General features: G+C 36.9%; 1 protein-coding gene across 4 annotated transcripts in view; it reads left to right on the plus strand.

The window, feature by feature from the left end:
• Nucleotides 1-4,561: 4,561 nt before the first annotated feature.
• Nucleotides 4,562-19,115, plus strand: part of slc24a4a (solute carrier family 24 member 4a) — a 48,656-nt gene continuing 34,102 nt past the window's right edge. For 2 of the 4 annotated variants that reach the window (XM_049463546.1, XM_049463548.1), the window contains exons 1-2: nt 4,562-5,385; nt 13,167-13,265. In XM_049463546.1, the coding sequence (XP_049319503.1) occupies nt 5,214-5,385; nt 13,167-13,265 (271 nt within the window). In that variant the 5' untranslated portion in view covers nt 4,562-5,213. The remainder of the gene's footprint in view (nt 5,386-13,166; nt 13,266-19,115) is intronic. The other 2 variants (XM_049463545.1, XM_049463547.1) reach the window with 1 other exon arrangement.

Genomic DNA, 19,115 nt, shown 5'->3' on the forward strand with positions numbered 1-19,115 from the left:
CTATTTTATTATTTTGAGATACTATCTCATTATTTTGAGATGTTATCTTATTATTTTGAAATACTATCTCATTATTTTGAGATAATAAGTCATAAATGTGAGATGGTAAGTCATTAATTTGAGATAATAAGTCATTATTTTGAGATACTAAGTCATTCGTTTGAGATAATAAGTCATTCTTTTGAGATACTATCTCATTATTTTGAGATACTAAGTCATTATTTTGAAATGCTAATTCATTATTTTGAGATAGTAAGTCATTATTTTAGGATACTAATTCATTATTTTGAGATAGTTAGTGATTTTTTGGAGATACTATCTCATTATTTTGAGATTCTAAGTCATTATTTTGAGATACTAGTAGACTGTACAGAGACAGAAGCAGGGGATATAAAATAATATCAAAATAATGACTTATTATCTAAAAAAAATGAGATAAGAAAAAAATGTGCTGGATTTTTATGTTTTTTTTTTTAGGTGGCGGGAATGGGCTTCCATAAGAACTCCATCCTCAGAAAACAGTTTAAATTTGTACATAGTGAACAACTGGAATACCACATAAAATATACAATTCACTCTTTAGTATCGATATTAATCTTTAACTCACTTGCTTTACCTGACCTTATTCTCTTTTTGTGAGAATGTAAACACAAGTAAACAGACAGCAGATACAGAAGAAACACTGTGACAGTGGTATGGTTGATCATATGAGCAGATATTATTACTTTTCCATTCAAAAAGGCTTTATTCTTGGAAGTCACATTAGCATTACCCCCTGGGGTCGAGCAGTGTCTATTGATTGCTGTTCATATGGATGATCTTTTGTATTTGCCCAAGATGTGTATTGAATGTGACTTGGTTGTAGAATCACATCTCCAGAGATCATCATGACTTTCATTTATAGATCCATGGCATGTGTTGGAATGTGTTTTCCACTTAGTGAAAAAAAAATCAGCATTTTGTTTTGCAATCAAATTGCTAACAAAGTTAGGAATAGTAATAAGTGCAGTAGCGTGCTGCATGGTACTGCTGTATTACACTTTGCCCTGTATTGGTCAATGGCAGGGGGATTTAATAGTCATTGTGAGGAAAGACCAGTCATCTGAGAGCTGGTCTCGGGTTTGGCGAACTGTGGGTGTGCACATGATTTATTGTGTGTGTGTGTGTGTGTGTGTGTGTGTGTGTGTAGGTGTAAAGGAGAGAGTGTGTGGGTAAGCTTCTTGTGTACTAGTTTGAGGTTGCCTGTGTGTTTGTATGGGGAACAAAGATCCGTGCAAAAAAAAAAAACTTCCTCTATTTGTGAAACAACTTCTGCGTAAGTGGTTGGTCTGTTATAATAATGCATTCAATCCAGTTAATAGTACATTTCCTAAAGCTATTAATGCAAATTAACTACAGCTCTGGAAAGAAATAGCAGACCACTTAAAAATTATGAGTTTCCTTTATTTTACCAAATTAAAAACATCTGGAATATAATCAAGAGGAAGATGGATGACCACAAGCCATCAAACCAATTGAAATTGAAACCATGAAACCAACTGAATTTTTGCAAAAGGAGTGACATAAAGTTATCCAAAAGCAGTGTGTAAGACTGGTAGAGGAGAACATGCCAAGATGCATGAAAACTATGATTAAAAACCAGGGTTATTCCACCAAATTTTAATTTCTGAACTCTTAAAACTTTATGAAACTGAACTTGTTTTCTTTACATTATTTGAGGTCTGAAAGCTCTGCATCTTTTTTGTTATTTCAGCCATTTCTCATTTTCAGCAAATAAATGCTTTAAATGAGAATATTTTTATTTGGAATTTGGGAGAAATGTTGTTTGTACTTTATAGAATAAAACACCAATGTTCATTTTACTCAAACATATACCTATAAATAGCAAAATCAGAGAAACTGATTTAGAAACTGAAGTGGTCTCAATGTTTTCCAGAACAGTACTCTCAAAAGTCATCTAGTTATAATACAAATACATACAAATTATAATAAAGAAACTGGTAGTAAATGGTTATCAATAAAAAAACATTATAATAAAAACAATAATGCAAAAATAGTGATTTTATATATATAAATGGCAATGTGTGCATTATGTCATTTCGCCCTTCTTAAAACCCAAAAGTGCCCATGGTGATTTATGTCTCACAGACCCATTAAAAGGCCAGTCATTTTAACTCATGAAGTCCCTAAGTGACACACAATGAACATCCAAAGAGCATCACAGGACAGTGTGTGAATGTGTGTGGTTGTTCATTTGACCTCATTTATAGAATATATGTGTGCTTGGTTAGTGCTGGAGATAAAAATCATTTTAAAAGTATTTATTTTTGCTTCTACAGGTCCATAGAACTAGTTCTGATATTATTTCTTAAACAAAATGTTAAAATACAAGTTATGAAAAAAACATTAATGAGCTGCTCACCGAATTTATCTGATTAAATTTTAAACTGGTATTGATATTCAGACATGGCTCTGGGCTCTTATATGTTAAAGAGTGGCATTTTTAGGCTTTAGCTTATCAGTGCTCCATTGTTCACAGTTAAATCAGTTGTTTGCCTGGGTAAGTTGAATAGATCCACACAGTTTCACTGCATTAAAACACACAAACCAAGGAAAATCATGCTAACTGTCCAGATGAAGAGATTATTTAAACTATTTGCTTTGGTGTCTAAGAGACTACACAGTACTGTAAGTTTACAACATCATTCAACCTGTTGCAGTATTCTTTTTGTGTCTTAATCACTGTGTGCCACTAATTACATCACCTCCCTAAAAGGAGTATCAACTATAGAAATATACAGCTCTGGAAGAAATTAAGAGACCACTTCAGTTTCTGAATAAGTTTCTCTAATTTTGCTATTTATAGGTATATGTTTGATATGTTTTCATGCATCTTGGCATGTTCTCCTCCACCAGTCTTACACAATGATTTTGAATAACTTTATGCTACTCCTGGTGCAAAAATTCAAGCATTGCACTGTGCGATTTGATGACTGTCTAGTTACATTGCTGTGAATTTTCATATTAAAAGTCACCTTGGCCATCATTTCAACATTTGCCACTCCCCCAAGAGATTTATTTTCATTAAATGTATGCACTTGTGCAGTAAAACGTACAGTAATTATTTTCTTTGCATATCCCAGTTTGGAAAGCTGAAATCAGAGTGGTTAAGCTTTAGGCTTAAGAGCCCAACAGCAGTAGCTTAGCATATCTGGGTATCAAGTCTACAACCCTGTGATCAATAAGCCAGAGCTCTAACAGTGCTCACTTCACATACTCCCTCTTGGAAAGCTGGGGTCAGAGTGCGGGGTCAGAGCAATGCTTTGCCTAGAGCAGATAGGGTTAAGTGCCTTGCTCCAGGGATCAAGAGTGGCAGATTAACAGACACTAGCATTGAAACCACAAACCTGTGATCAAACATTTAGTGCTATAGCATCTGAACCACCACTGACTGACCAATACATCTTAATGCGGATAAATACACTCTCACATCTACCACTACCAGATAAACCAAGATCTCAAGATGAGTTTGACTTCATGTATAACCATTTATAAAGCGACATCTTCATTATTGAAGATGTCATTTTGCTAGAAAACATTTATTTCCTTTTTTTTTTTAAATACAACAGGTCATTCCAAATTGCATATCTATGCTGCCTGTGAAACTGTTCTTCTACTCTTATTGCCTGCATTAGTCAATAAAAGAAAATAGATAGAAAAACATAGTGAATTACGAAAAGCTCCCGAACTGACATTAACCTGTAAATAAGGAATCATGGCCTCGCCCACCTTGGCTTAAGACCGCCAAATGCAGAGCCGTGGAAGGGGCATCGCAGTGCTGTTAGCCAATCAGAGGCGATACATTTGTCTTCTATGAATATTAATGATTAAGAACCGAAATCAGGTCGTTCTTCCATGTCTACTCCTCCACCAAACTAAAATAGCCTGAAACATAAGCACCGGAGCACTTTTTCACTAAAAACATCTCACAAGTCATCAGTTCATACTAGAGACCACCACAAAATGATTGAAAAAAAAAAAAAAAACAGAAATGAGACCTTTAAATAAAATATTCTCAAGTATTATGTTTTAAGTGTGTGCTTGAAGACATTGTGCTGATAATTACTTTAGTTAAAGGAGAAATCCAGTGAGAATTTATCCATCTTCCTCTTGATTATATTCCAGCGGTTTTCAATTTGGTAAAATCAAAGAAAAGCATAATTTTTAAGTGGTCTCTTATTTTTTTCAGAGTTGTATATGACCAATGCTAGATAGATAGATAGATAGATAGATAGATAGATAGATAGATAGATAGATAGATAGATAGATAGATAGATAGATAGATAGATAGATAGATAGATACTTTATTTATCCCGAAGGAAATTTAGGGATGTGAGGGATATGATATAGTGAATGAGTTCAGAGAACAGAGCTCATGTTTTAAAAAAGTTTCAAGTCTTTCAAATCTTCCTTGAGGGTCAGCCCCGCCCCTTTAGGATGTTCATGGACCTCAAACCCCGCCCACAATGCAAACAGTAAATATACAGCCAGCTGTGCTGTGGAGCTGTGTACTGATACTGCTGATATGAAGCTAGACTTGGGGCCATATCGTCATTGTTAAAGAGCCACTAGACGCAGATAAACAGACACACACTGCTGCTCGTCCTTACAGCTGGGGTGTGTATATTATAGGTGTGTGTGTGGCGTTTAGAGGCGCGAGGCGAGCGCGCGCGGGGCGTCCACTAGCTATCACAGCTGTATCACGTGGTGGAGCGTAACACACTCTCACATGGAGGAGTCCCGGGCGCATGTGTAAGAAGAGAGAGAGAGAGAGAGGGACTGTGGAAGAGAGAGAGAGTGGAGTATCCGCACCGAGGTTGGAAGATGCTCCTTCGCCGTGTTTATGGAGGGAGAGCGGTCAGTGAGGGAGAGGAAGGACAGTCTGAATGAGAAAGCTATAGGTTATAGGTTATAATGTGAGTATGTGTGTGTGTTTAAGATAATGTTAATTTGAGGCAGTTTAAGCAGGAGGTAGCTAGCTGTTAGTAGGGTTTAGTGAAGGGAGCCCTCATGGGGGAAAAAACATTTTTTTTAGCAGTTAGCTCAAGCTAAAACAGGAAATGTGCACAGGCGATGTGCGGTTAAATAAACATTTTAAAACTGATTAGCTGAAGTAATTAGCTAGCTAGCTTTTAGTTCACTGCTTCTGCACCATGGAGCACGAGCCCGAGCCGAGCAGCTCCGTAGGGGGGAAGAAGAGCGCGCTGGTCCGGCTCTTCAGAGCGCGCAAGCGGCGCGAGATGCTCTTCGTGCAGGTGTGCTTCGTGTGCAGCGTCCTGCTGGCGGCGTGGTGCATGTCGGCGGCGCTGAGCAGCAGCCCGTCAGGTGAGTGGAGGGAACTTGGGGTGGGTGGAGAGGGAACAGGGTGTCCTACAGTCCCACTGTGTGCTAAAGGTTTAGAGGTTTTAAACATGCTCTCTCACCCACACACACACACATGTAGACTAGCCTATGTAACCTATATAGCTAATAAATAAACAGACATATGCACACATACAGTGTGTATACAGTATGTTAGCTTAGTGCATGCAGCCAGCCGTGTGCTCGTGGGAGATCCACGCGCGAACCAGGATCCCGGGATTTGGTGCAAATGATTACACAAGATGTTGGAGCTGAGAGAAGGACAGTGCAGGATATCTGCTGTCCGGCCCTCCTCCTCCTCTTCCTCCTCCTCAGCATCATCCTCCTCCTCCTCCTTCAGGCTCGGACACACACCGGTCCCTCTCCTAGCTCAGCAGCATCCTCACAGCGGGAATATAGCTACTGTAAACCGCAGCACACTAAAGCCGTGGCGCTGTGTGAGGAAAAAATGGCGTTAATGTGTCAAGAAGCTGTTTTAGCCTAAACTGACACCAGCAGCTCTAACTCTTTAATTACATACCTCTAATACAGTTTATGGGCCATTCCAATAGATGGGTGTCATTTGCTTGTTATAACTAACGTATAACTAACTAAACGTATTTTAAAATATTTGCTCAACTTTAAATCTAATAACAAATACAGCTCTGGAAATAATGAAGGACCACTTCAGTTTCTGTATAAGGTTCTCTGATTCAGAAACAAACATATACCTATTTATTTCAAACCTCAAACAATGCAAAGAAAACAAGTTCATATTCATAAAGATTTAAGAGTTCAGAAATCAATATTTGGTGGAATAACCCTGGTTTTTAATCACAGTTTTCATGCATCATGGCATGTTCTCCACCAGTCTTACACACTGCGTTTGGATAACTTTATGCCACTCCTGGTGCAAAAATGTAAGCAGTTCAGTTTGGTTTGATGACTTGTCATCATCCATCTTCCTCTTGATTATATTCCAGAGGTTTTCAATTCGGTAAAATCAAAGAAACTCATAATTTTTAAGTGGTCTCTTATTTTTTCCAGAGCTGTATATTTAACTATTCAAAACATGTTATGGTCAATTTCAGGCAGCTTTACCTAATTTTTTAGTTTTCTAAGTTTTTCCAAGTTTTCTAAGCAGAAGATGATTACAAAACTCATGTGACATTTAAAAATCATGTTTAAAAGCAAGAATGTTTTTGGGAAATGTGAGACAGGTTGTTGTGTTCCTTTTGCTTAGCTGTGTGTTTTGCCCTGGAAGTCTCCCATGAATACCGCTTTCAACCAGTCTCTTTCTTATTATTAAATCATTAACATTGACCTTACCTGAGGCAAGTGAGACCTGCAGTTCTTTAATGTTTTTCTGAGTTCTTTTCTAAACTTCAGAATGAGTTTTTGCCCTTTTGGAGTAATTTCTGTTGGCCAGCCTGTGTTCCATGTTTTAAATAATAATAACTCTCTCTGTGGTCTGCTGGAGTCCCAAAGCCTTAGAAATGACTTTGTATCCTTTTCCAGACTGAAAGATGACTAAGTGACTTAGTTTTCTTATATATATCAAATTTGCTCTCTCACATATGTCTTCATATTGGGTCATACTTTGTTGCTTTTTGAGATATTTAGCTGCTTCACGTTGTTATATTCAAGTGATTTCTTGATTCTACAGGTCAGGTAGTAATCAGGCCTGGTTGTGAATAGTGAAATTAAAGTCAGATTTCCAAAAAGTGTGATTAATCACAGTTATTTTAAGGGTTAGATTAGTTTGGGTAGTTTTTTTTTTCCTTAATAAATGAAATTATTATTTAAAAAGTGCATTTATATTTACTTAGGTTATTTTTGTCTGATATTAAATTTGTTTGATAATTGGAAAAATAACAGTATGACAAAAAAGCAAAAACTAAGGAAATCTGTATGGGGCAAAAGTATTTTACACGCCACTGTACATACAGTATTGTGCAAATGTTTTAGGTACCTGTGGAAATGTCCTATCTGTGTCTTATCTGCGCAGTAAGTGTTTATTAGCTCAGTAAAACACTAGCATTACAATAAATACAAATAGCAATTTTACAAAAAGCACAGCTTTTCCAGCACTGTTTTCCTTAAAACATCTCCTAATCTCTCCTCTCCTTCAAGTTATTTCTAGTTATTTCTAGTACTCATCATATCATCACCTGGTTTGGTAAATCAGATCTTACTGATGTTAAATCAGGTGAGCTGCTGATGGAGCTGAACATATTAAAATCATGTTTAAATGTTTTGCTTTTTTTCAGGCAAAAACACTCATATTGTTTTTAAACATAGTTAATTAGCTTAGGTGCCTAAAACTTGATGCACAGTACTGTGTGTATATATCTGGCCAGTTTATTAGAACACTCTTCTTGTATTTACTTGCTAGAAGACAAAGATTGCAGTCCACACTTCCCTGGCCCTGTTTCTGGCCACAGAATCACTCTTGGCTGTGTATTTCTGATGGTGGACTATTTGTATGTAGTCGTGACACTGACTGAATTGAGTAAGGTCCACTGCCCAAATATCATCTGGTCCTGTGGTCAGGAACAGGCCAGCGAGGCTGACAAACTGTGTAATTGTGCATGACAACAGATGGGCTACAGTACATTTAGATATGGACCTATAAGTAGAGGTGATGTTATTGGATAAAAAATAATATCATACTTCAAGGCATTGTGCCAATAAATTATTTTAGTCAATTAATTGGAGCATAAATGTATAGTTGTCAGAGGTTTACACTCTTCATGGGCATGAATGTCATATCAATATTCCGCTTTCAGTGTTTTTGTTTGTGTTCATTTAGTGCTAATAATGTTTTTAACTTACCAAGGCCTGCTGATTAAAGGCTCATTGTATTGACACACGGTACATTCGGCAAATCCAAGGAGGTCAGAGGAGATCTGAGTCTATGATCACACAAGACACTTTTAAGCAACTGCTGATATTTAAATCATTAGTTTAAAAAATTGGGTTTTAGAACAAGTATGTGGAAGTTGTAGTAATTTTACCAAGATCTGAAAGAATAGAAGACTCAAACTGTCAAACACAACCCAAGAAGCACCTATTTTTTTAGGCGACTACGCTGCTGCTTATTGTTTTGATAAGTCAATGTTTTTTCTGCTACCCATTTTAAAAGTGGAAAGTTCTGATATTTAGTGAGCAGTTATGTAATCTGTTGTGTTTGGGCACTTGTGAAACATAGAGTTAATTGTAAACTGTGTGAGTCCCATTATCAATTATATTGACTAATTGTGGAAGCCCTAGTCTACAGCCAAACCTTCTGGAGAAAAGTGTTAATGATCTTATGAGAAAAAAAAATAGGGATGCACATTCATACCACCAATGTATTTTTTTTCCGCAATATCGTGCAGCCTTAATACTGTTATCCAGTGAGGCATGCCAGTGTATGCATGTGTCATTTGTCACTTTATAAAGTCACAAAAGTAACCTTTACTTACTCAACAGGTTAATATTAACTTATTGGATGCCAAATATGAATATCTGAAGTAAGTAAACAAATGCTATGATTAGCTGTGATGATATCAATTCATTTAGACAGGTTATTAGTTTCTACAGATGGAAAGAAATCTGTATCTGTTAGTTTTCAGTCTAACTATGCAGTCAGTGATCTCTAATTTACCTGATCCTGAAAGCCGATTAGATCATATTGGGGAGATAAGGAATACAGGAGCTCTGTAAACCCTACAGGTTCACTATAAGGGCTCCTTGGAAACAGGCAGCTGTAGTTTGTTGTTAAACCACTAAGGAACTGGCATATAGCTGCACCAACTCATTAACAGCTGGCTCAGCTTGGCTTGTCTCAACCAGTCCGGTGTTTTTATTCTTTTTGCCATTTCAAACTCATATATTTGTAGAATGTGTAACACTAACGTGTCTCATGGAGGAAAAGAATAAAGACTTTGAACACCATTAACTGGATTCCCCTCTCGATATTGCATAGTTCTGCCCATTTAATTAGTAGCTATTAGCACAGCAGCACTAACATCACTATCCAAGCAACGGTTACACGATTTACAAGTAGAGTAAGTACATTTCATCTTAAAAGACAATGCATGATGCATTACAGAAGTCCTACAATACCAAGTTTGCCTAGTATTGGTGACTCTCTACTTACCTCCTTGCTCTAACAGACATGATAAACCTAGCAATAATCAGGTGAGTTAAATTAGATGTGCTTTAGCCGGAAAAGCACAAAACTGTACATAAAGCCAGGAAGCCCATGGACTACATTCTACTAAAAGTTCCATAAATTCAAATTTTCTTAGGCCTTTTCCACATTACACATTACCAGTCAAAAATGTGGACATTGTTTTTTAATTCATTAATTTTTACGTTGTAAATATAATTTTTAAGACATTAAAGCTATAGTGGAACACTTGTGGAATTATGTTTTAAATTAAAGGTGCTAAACCAGAATATGTTTTACACTTTAGATTCTTCTAAGTAGCGGCATTTAGCTTTGATGACAGATCTGTTCACTCTTGGAATTTTATCAGTAGCTTTATGAGGTAGAATCACCTAGATTATTTTTCTCAATTCCCGGAGGTGCTGAACAATAGTTGATGCTTTTCCTTTACACTGTGAAGCTCCAGCTCATTCCAAATCACCATCTCTTGGGTTAAGGTCAGAGGATTGGCCACACTTTTTGTTTAATACATAATTACATGTTAATCTACAATGTATTAAATAAATTAAATAGAGAAAAAAAAAACTAAATACATACAAATATAATTTAATGTTCGAACACAGTTACTTTAGTTACTGGGTGCTTCTAGCAAGGAGATATCGACAGTAGAAGTAGATGGTAATATGCATACACCACACAGACCATCTATCCATATTGATTTTCATTTTTGATTGAGTGTCATGTAGGTCACAAATGCATGTTTGCAGAACTGCCTAAAATTGATTTTCTGTAAGTCTGTTTTAAAGACACTGACTTCATTATAGACCAAATAGTAAAGAATCGGTGACTAAACAGAAAGAATCAATTTTCTATTTCCAGAGAAGAAAGAAGACATCAACATCTCAACATCTCTACTCTATTTCGAGGATCAGTAGGTGTTGATGTGTTTTTTTTAGTATCCTATTTAACGGTAATTGCACAAACGTTACAGGAGGCTTAAGGGATTGACTGTGTGGTATCAGGGTGACAAGACGGATCTGAATCTGCCTGCTGAGTTCTGCAGTTATGTGTACAGCATTGCCTGATAGGTCAGCATGATGGCTGTGCTTATCAGGATTCTGCCTGGGACTCTGCAGTGAATGGGTGAGGGTTGGATGTTTACAGGTTTTCATCATTCCTCAAAAAGAGTTGGCATTTTCAGAACAGCTGACTCAAACTTCAAAATCGCACACTAGAAGTTCTGTCAGGGACATTTCAGGAGGCCTAGTTCAAAACGATGATGTAAAACTGTTGAAAAACATTATGGCTTAATAAAACTAACATCACCACAAGTGAAATACACTGTATTTCCAAAAGTTTGGTCTTGGCCATGGGGCCAGTAAGTTCATGTTGATCTGCGCTAGAGAGCAGATAACTATTCTATTCTGTGTCAGTCAACAATGGTTGCAAATTAAAGTAATTTAAAGTAGGTGAATACATTCTTAAGAAATGGTGTCCACATACATTTGGACATGCAGTGTCTCTCATACCAGGTTTGCTGTTTGAAAATGTTAGAGGGTTTAATTTGTTCAGAATTATAAAGGGTAAAAAGCAATGAATACATTAATAATTAAGTTGGAATGATTGTAAGAAATGGCCTAAGGGTCAGTAATGATTTTTTTCTTTTTTGTTGGAACCATTTACCATAACATATTACTATTGTGACTCTCCAGACTCATGCTATTTCAGAGAGTACAACATGTTAAATAATTGAATGTGCCCGTTGATGTGGAATAGAAAAAGCGTACAAATTCATTTGTGCATTGATAAGACATTTTGATGAACTTTAATGAGCTAAAACATTTTTTTCATGTACCTGCTGCTGAGTACATGAAATGACTTATACACTTGTATTTTTCCCATTCATACTATTACCCACAGTCGAGCTTGCATGACAAAAGTCTTTGTATATCAGTATAAAATTGATCCTCGGGTGTTACCTCAAGGGATGGCTTGGGAACACTCTCTCCTTTATAAGTTTTGAGGTGTTACTTTGTGAATGAAGTTGAACACTGACCAGCTTGCTCATTACTAAATGACATATCAGTCATTTTGCACCATTGTTTATTAATATAATCTCTTAATAATATCTGTTAAGGGTGATCCCAGCTAATAATATTTGGTTAGTATAACGTTTTCTGAATGCTACAGCTCTTGGGCTGTTCTTGGAACGCTCAATCTTTTTTTTAAGTTTTCTGGATGTTCTTATAATAAACATTCTGGTAATGTTACTGCAATGTCACTTGTGTCAGTGTTTTAATTTTTAGCTTTGGGAATGTCACAGTTCCATAATGTTAGTATTTGTCCAGCTAGGAATGTTATGTGAGAAACATTCTAATAGCATTGTGATGCAAACCATTATTAACATTTTTAGAACGTTCCTGGTCCATTATTTCTGTAATGTTATAGACATAACGTGAAGAATGAGAAAGCTGAAGGTTGCACTGAATTAATTTATTGATCATTTTATGTTGCTGGTTGATGTATAACTAGTACGTTTGTGACTTTGGGTCTGGCTGAAAATGATTGGATGTGTTTTTAAGCCTATTTGCTGATTTTTACTTTTATGCAGGCCTTTTTTGGCTACTTTAAGACCATTTGCAACACACAGCCCCCAAAAGTCGAAACCAAGGGTTAAAAAGATTCCCTTAGTGGGCATGGTTTGTGTAAATGATGGAGGTGGAAATAACAATGAATGTTCTGTAAGGTTTTTTTGAGCACTGACCAGCTTGCTCATGGCAAGACAACGAGAATGATCAGATTTTGAGCGAGGTCTGATAGTGGCTGTCAGTTCAATGGGACATTCCATTTCAGAAGCTGGGCCAGCACCAATCATTACACGATCCACGTCATGTGTACTAGAATACATTATAGAAGAATGGACAGTGCAAACTTTATTACGGATTTTATATATATATATATATATATATATATATATATATATATATATATATATATATATATATATATATATATATATATGACCCTATTGAAACTTCTCCAGTTATATGAGGACAAAAGCTGTGTCTAAAGGATTAGCCAAAATCACCATCATACATTTCAGCCTTGCTGAGCTTTATAAACCAGAGCTATGTTCTCAGAAACAGGATTTCTTTGGAGGTATTTACTGCACACATTCAGAATGAGCCATTTCATTTTATACACCTAAACTATGAAGCAAAATTAATAATAACATAAGCTTTCGGGCCATTGTTTAGCTTAACATTAGTATACTAACCTAATCTTTTCAGAGGATTGTGGATTTAAACGGGTAAAAGAATGAATGTCTTTGATTCACGGTCATCGGATTGGTCACCTGTCCAGGACTTTTGGTCATTCTTAATGATTGATGCAAAGCCTAAGCTTTTATGGCTGCTTTGGGTTTCACAGTGGTCATAAAAAAGCTGCTCTGCATAAAACACTAATCACGTGCTAATAAAGACTTTTGCAATAAAGGTTTCTCAAGAAAGAGTTATATAAAAAAATACAGTTGTTATGCTTGTACAACATGAAATTTATTCTGATTATGGGTTGTAATTAATGATTATGGATGTGTGTTTGGCTGTTTCAGGTCGTGGGAGTTCGTCTTGGCCCGCGGATCGTCTGAGCCGAAGACTTATGGCTGTCGAGGACGACAATGAGACCATCGAGAAGAATTGCTCTGAGCCTGGTAATTCTGCTCATGCACCCAATCTCATTTCCAGCAAAGACTGAGTAGCTCTTGCACAACATGACATGTCTCTTCATTCATCCCACAGCATCCACTGTAATGTGCACTGACACTGCACTATATATCATTGCACCCTTTCACATCAACCTGCTGGTGGGTCCAGGCTTCTATGACTCACTCTTATAACTTAATGACAAATCAGTCTTTTTGCACCATTGTTTATTAATATAATATCTTAATAATATCTGTTAAGGGTGATCCCAGCTAATAATATTTGGTTAGTAGAATGTTTTCTGAATGCTACAGCTCTTGGGCTGTTCTTGGAACGCTCAGTCTTTTTTTTTTTTTTTTTTTTTTTAGTTTTCTGGATGTTCTTGGAACGGTTTATTATAAACATTCTGGTAATGTTACTGCAATGTCACTTGTGTCAGTGTTTTGATTTTTAGCTTTGGGAATGTCACAGTTCCATAATGTTAGTATTTGTCCAGCTGGAAATGTTATGTGAGAAACATTCTAATAACATTGTGATGCAAACCATTATTAACGTTTGTAGAACGTTCCTGGTACATTATTTCTGTAACCTTATATACTAACATTTTCAAAGTGTTGCTAAACATTCTCACAACCTTCTGTGTTAGCTGGGTTGGTGCTTTGTGACTTTATTAAATTAACACTTGTTTTGCATTTACTGCATTTAACTAAACCCAGAACCAGACCAGAAACATTTAAAACAGCTTATATTATGGTTAGACAGCAAATCATTAATAAGCATGTTTCTCCATATATCTTTAACCTGGAAAACAGTGATTGTGTGAAGAATGAGAAAGCTGAAGGTTGCACTAAATTAATTTATTGATTATTTTATGTTGCTGGTTGATGTATAAATAATATGTAATATGCTTTGGATCTGGCTGAAAATGATTAGATGTGTTTTAAGCCTATTTGCTGATTTTTACTTTTATGCAGGCCTTTTTTGGCTACGTTAAAGCCATTTGCAACACACAGGCCACAAAAGTCGAAACCAAGGGTTAAAAGGATTCCATTAGTGGGCATGGTTTGTGTAAATGATGGAGGTGGAAATGAAAACAAATCTGTAAGTTTTTTTGAGTTTTGGAATTTTTATTGTATTATTTTATAGCTCTGTTATAGATGTGAGATTTAATTTTACTTTTTAAATGAGTTATTTTTTATTTACCTACGGTATTTTTTTCAATTACCCAACCCCCTATTACAACTGCTGCTGCTGTTGGATTACTGGGTATCCAGCACTTTTGGAGGAAAGTACTAGGATGCCCAGCTCTGATACATGAGCTAACTGCGCACCTGTGCTCGAGGACATCACCTTAGGGGAGAGAGAGAGCCAATTACCAATTACCTAATCAGAAATAGCAAGGCTAATTGTGCTCTCTCAGACTCTGACCGCTGATGGCAAGTTAAAAGATTTCAATTGAAATTCAAGTGAAGAGACAACAGATTCTCAAAGATTCCTAGTTTGTGACTTCCATGTAATAAACTTATTCATTATTCATCTTTGCCAAGATAAATACCATCTTCCATTTTTGGGAAAATTTAAATCTAAGAGATTTACCTAATGATGATAAAAGTTATTTTTTTTATACATTTATAAAGAACAAATTTTGCCTTTGATCAGATTTTAGAACCGGAACTATTTTTTATTAATTTAATTTTGCACCTATTCAGGAAATGGACCTCTGCACAGAAGTACTGTATGCTGGTGTTTGAACAGTGCCTTTGATGTTAGCCTATCTTTCAAATCAACTCAATTTTGAGTAAATTGCTCCCTTTCCTTCTGGAACTGTTGAAACGGCAAATGGAGCCGTTCCCCTGCCTCAATCTGGCTCTAGCGGTTATTCCCCACGCCACTGGAGAGCCAGTGTGCTGGGTGAATGCGATTATAAGCGAAGATTTGCGATCATGGGGGGAAAGAAATCTGCTGGAGCAGGAGCTGCCTCGTGCAGAGTATAATTGGAAGCGGGGGGGTGGGGGGGATTGGCTATTTTTAGGCTGCCTTTTTCTCCCACATTGCTATGACCCCAACAGTATCAAATGACTCTTTTTCTCTGTTACTCATCAAAAAGGAAGAAAAATGTGAGCCCGGTGGCTGGGGGCAGAGGAAGACTCGTGGCACGGGGATATAAGGTGTTTGAGAGGGGGTTCAGACGGTGCAATAGGATATAGTGCAGTGAGATGTGCAGCCAGAGACTGCTGATGCTCCTGTAATAATGCGCTCAGCTCTGCTGTGTGAGGAGCAGAACTGCATTTCTTAACCATTATCTGATTGGCCTTTGCAGTACACCTCTTAGGATGGTTTTGCTGTTTGCTGTTAGTGCTTGTAGAGCCCAGGATGTTTGCTGTGTTTGTCTATAGGAACGGTGTGTGCTGTTTTTAAGTGGTTGTGGTTGGGCTCTGAAGTGAACCAATGAATTTTGTCCTACATACAATATATTACCAAAAGTATTTGTTCACCCATTCAAACAATTGAGCTCATTTTTCAATCGCTTCCATGGCCACATGTGTATAAACACAAGCATCTAGACAGGGAGACTGCTTCTACCAGCATTAGTAAAAGTTCTTCTTTTAGCATACACATAAATGGCGTCACATCAATGTCAAAAGTCGGGGGCGCAAAAATACCAGGTGAAAAGAATTAACCTGTGTGTGTAAATTTAACTCTCACAAGCATACATGTGAAACTTGCCTGCAAAAAAAGGGAATCGTGTGCATGCTGAACAAAATATTGCTCTCGAACTTTATTTTTCTCCTTCTTCGTGTTTTTTTTTTTCACTCTAATTCACAGTTGTCCTCACGCACTACGCAAATTGCATGCAGCGGCTGTTTTTGCTTGTAAGAAGATTTTGCACTTTAGTGTTCAAAGGGGTGGTTTTGACAGTTTGGGGGCGGGGCAAGAGTCACCTCCCTCAATGAATGATATTGGCCGATATCTCCAGCAGGGTTTGTGACGAACTGCCTACTACCAACAGCCGGAGAAGGCCAAATGTCCTGATGAATAGACCAATAGAAATGTTTTTTAAAAAAATGTAACATGACTTCCATTAAAAGTTTGATAGTCTTTTACCTTTTACCCAGTTGTTTGGAGATAAATGGTTTTGAGTGACAAGCTATTCTTATATTAAACTATAATAAAAGTTCAGGTATTATTTAGAAGTATTGCAGTTTTAAATGATCTGTGCTACAACTTGGTGACCTCAAAATAGGGTCTTGGGAGGGTGTAACAATTAAAGTTTTCTCCATAGACTTTAACATGATGTGCATTTGTGCGATCTAAACTGTTATAGCAAATGCTATCAATATGCAAATGAGTTTATTCACCAATCCCAGTGCTGTTTAGAATGCAGACAGTGGATTCACCAGTGTTTTCAATGAACTGCAATACACACTGACTGCGGTGTGAGATGATATAATTATACTATTTTATCTATATGAGGCTGTGTTAGTGAGGAGCTGCAGCTCCTCTTTCTCTGAGCTGCTGTAATGATGAAATGATGAGCGTTTTGGAGGCTTGCGTTTCTGCTTGAGTCAAGTGCAGCAGGAGCGGTTGTCAGCGCAGCTTGATAGAGTCTGCCCTTTTGTGTTTTTTTTTTTTTGCTGCATATGCCTATAATGTGTGTGTGTGTTTGTGTCTGTGTGTGTGTGTGTGTGTGAGATGCTGCGAGGGGCAGCCGCCTGACTGTCAGGCTCACTGGCTCAGCAGTGTGCCTCACATGCCTGTCAAGCTCTGAGTGTATAGATCCTACACTCACTGCTCCCAGCGAGAGTGAGACATAGAGAGGATTTACTCTATGTGCAGAAATAAGAATAATCACAGTTATTATCTGTTAGTTATCTGACAGTTTTGGGATTTTAGAATAGATTATAAACATTTGAAGTAAAGCGCAATAAAGCTCACATTTCTGGTCAATAATAAATAAATGCAATTTTCAGGCTATTTTCAAACCTAAAAAATAAAAAAAAAGTTTTTATTTCAGGACTGTTTAAATAGTTGCTACAGTCATGTTGATGTGTTTCCGCACATTTTATTAAATCATTTTCTCACCACTTTAAATTAAGGTCGCAATGCATTATTAATTGCATGCTAATACATAATTGATTATCCATTGTTTAGGGAGTAGTCAGTTGTGCATTAGACATTATCTATTACTTAGTAACTGATTAAGTACTTAGCAATTAGCCCTACTTAAGCTCTAGCTCTACTCACTCACTGTCATCTGTTCTCAGATGACCTCCCCCTTATATCTGCTTTAGATGTGATGTCAGAGATATAAGTTTTTTGCTTTTCCACTTACATGTCAGTTTATGAATGCTACCAATTATTCTGTCACATTTTATTGTCAATTAAAAAACAGTTATTGTGACAGGCCAAGTCCCTGTCTAAACAGTTTACAGTGGTAAGTACATAATCAGTTACTAAGTATTTAATGAACAATTAGATGAAGTATAGAAAATGGGATTTACGTATATATATATATATATATATATATATATATATATATATATATATGTGTGTGTGTGTGTGTGTGTGTGTATTTATGTGTGTTCTGGGTTGTTCGCTGCCACAAGAGAGGTTGTGAAAGACAGGTCGAGAGAGCGAGAGAGAGAAAGATGAGATCTGACCATCCCCATCAGCAGGCTGCTGTGCTAAAGGCCAAGCAGAGGTCATTTTGCTTGCCACAACTGAGAAATGTTGTGTGTGTGTGTGCGTGTGATTTTCACTTTTTTGGTCTGTAGAACCCGTGGATTTGAGCAGCCCAAACAGAGAATAATTAGAGAGCAGTATGTTCGTTTCTTTACACTCCTACTCCACACGTTGCACATTAGTGTAGGTGTTAAGCTGTGACCTGTGCTCAGGGCCTGTGTGGGTATTTGGCACTCCAGAAGAGCTGCTAACCCACGTGCGCCATAAGGAGATGTTTTAGCTAGCACGAGGCACATGTGCACACTGACTCAGTGTGTTGTTTGAGTCTATCATGAATAGATGAATGATGGTATTATTAATGCAGAGCTTGCTGGGCGGTGGTGTTTAGCAGACTTAAAAGGTTTTGCCTTTAGCATGTATGACAACAGCGTTAATGTTTCATCTCCCTCAGTAACTAGCACCTCTTTGAACACTGGTTGTTCAACAGAATCTCTTTCTTTTTCTTTCTGCTTTAAAACATTGACATGTTTCCAGGCTGTCACCAGAGAGCTCTTTTGTCATCTTGGCTTACGGGGCTCGTTGGTTGAGTGTGGAAAACACTGTCGTTTCTGAGCTGCCTCACTGCTGTACTGTGTAGAGTGCATTCTGCTGGGTCACTCTTAAACATATAGACTTTTAAAAGGCTCTTGGGAAGAGTCTGTCTTATTTCGACAAAACAAGACGAGACAGACATATTCTAATATACAGCTCTGGATTTTTTTTTTTTTTGCTATTTATAGGTATATGTTTATTCTATGAATTACGGACAACATTTCTCTCAAATTCCAAATTAAAAAAATGTCATTTAGAGCATTTATTTGCAGAAAATGAGAAATGGCTGAAATAATAAAAAAGAGTCCAGAAATCAATATTTGGCGCAATAACACTGTTTTTTTAAATCACAGTTTTAATGCATATTGGCATGTTCTCCTCCACCAGTCTTACACACTGCTTTTGGATAACTTTATGCCACTCCTGGTGCAAAAAATCAAGCAGTTCAGCTTGATTTGATGGCTTGTGAACATCCAACTTCCTCTTGATTATATTACAGGTTTTTAATCATTTTTAAGTGGTCTCTTATTTTCCAGAGCTGTATATGTAAGATTCATAATATTTTTCTGTCACCTTAAAAACAA

The sequence above is a fragment of the Astyanax mexicanus genome, chromosome 14, assembly GCF_023375975.1.
Source record: "Astyanax mexicanus isolate ESR-SI-001 chromosome 14, AstMex3_surface, whole genome shotgun sequence".
Classification (NCBI taxonomy): domain Eukaryota; kingdom Metazoa; phylum Chordata; class Actinopteri; order Characiformes; family Acestrorhamphidae; genus Astyanax; species Astyanax mexicanus.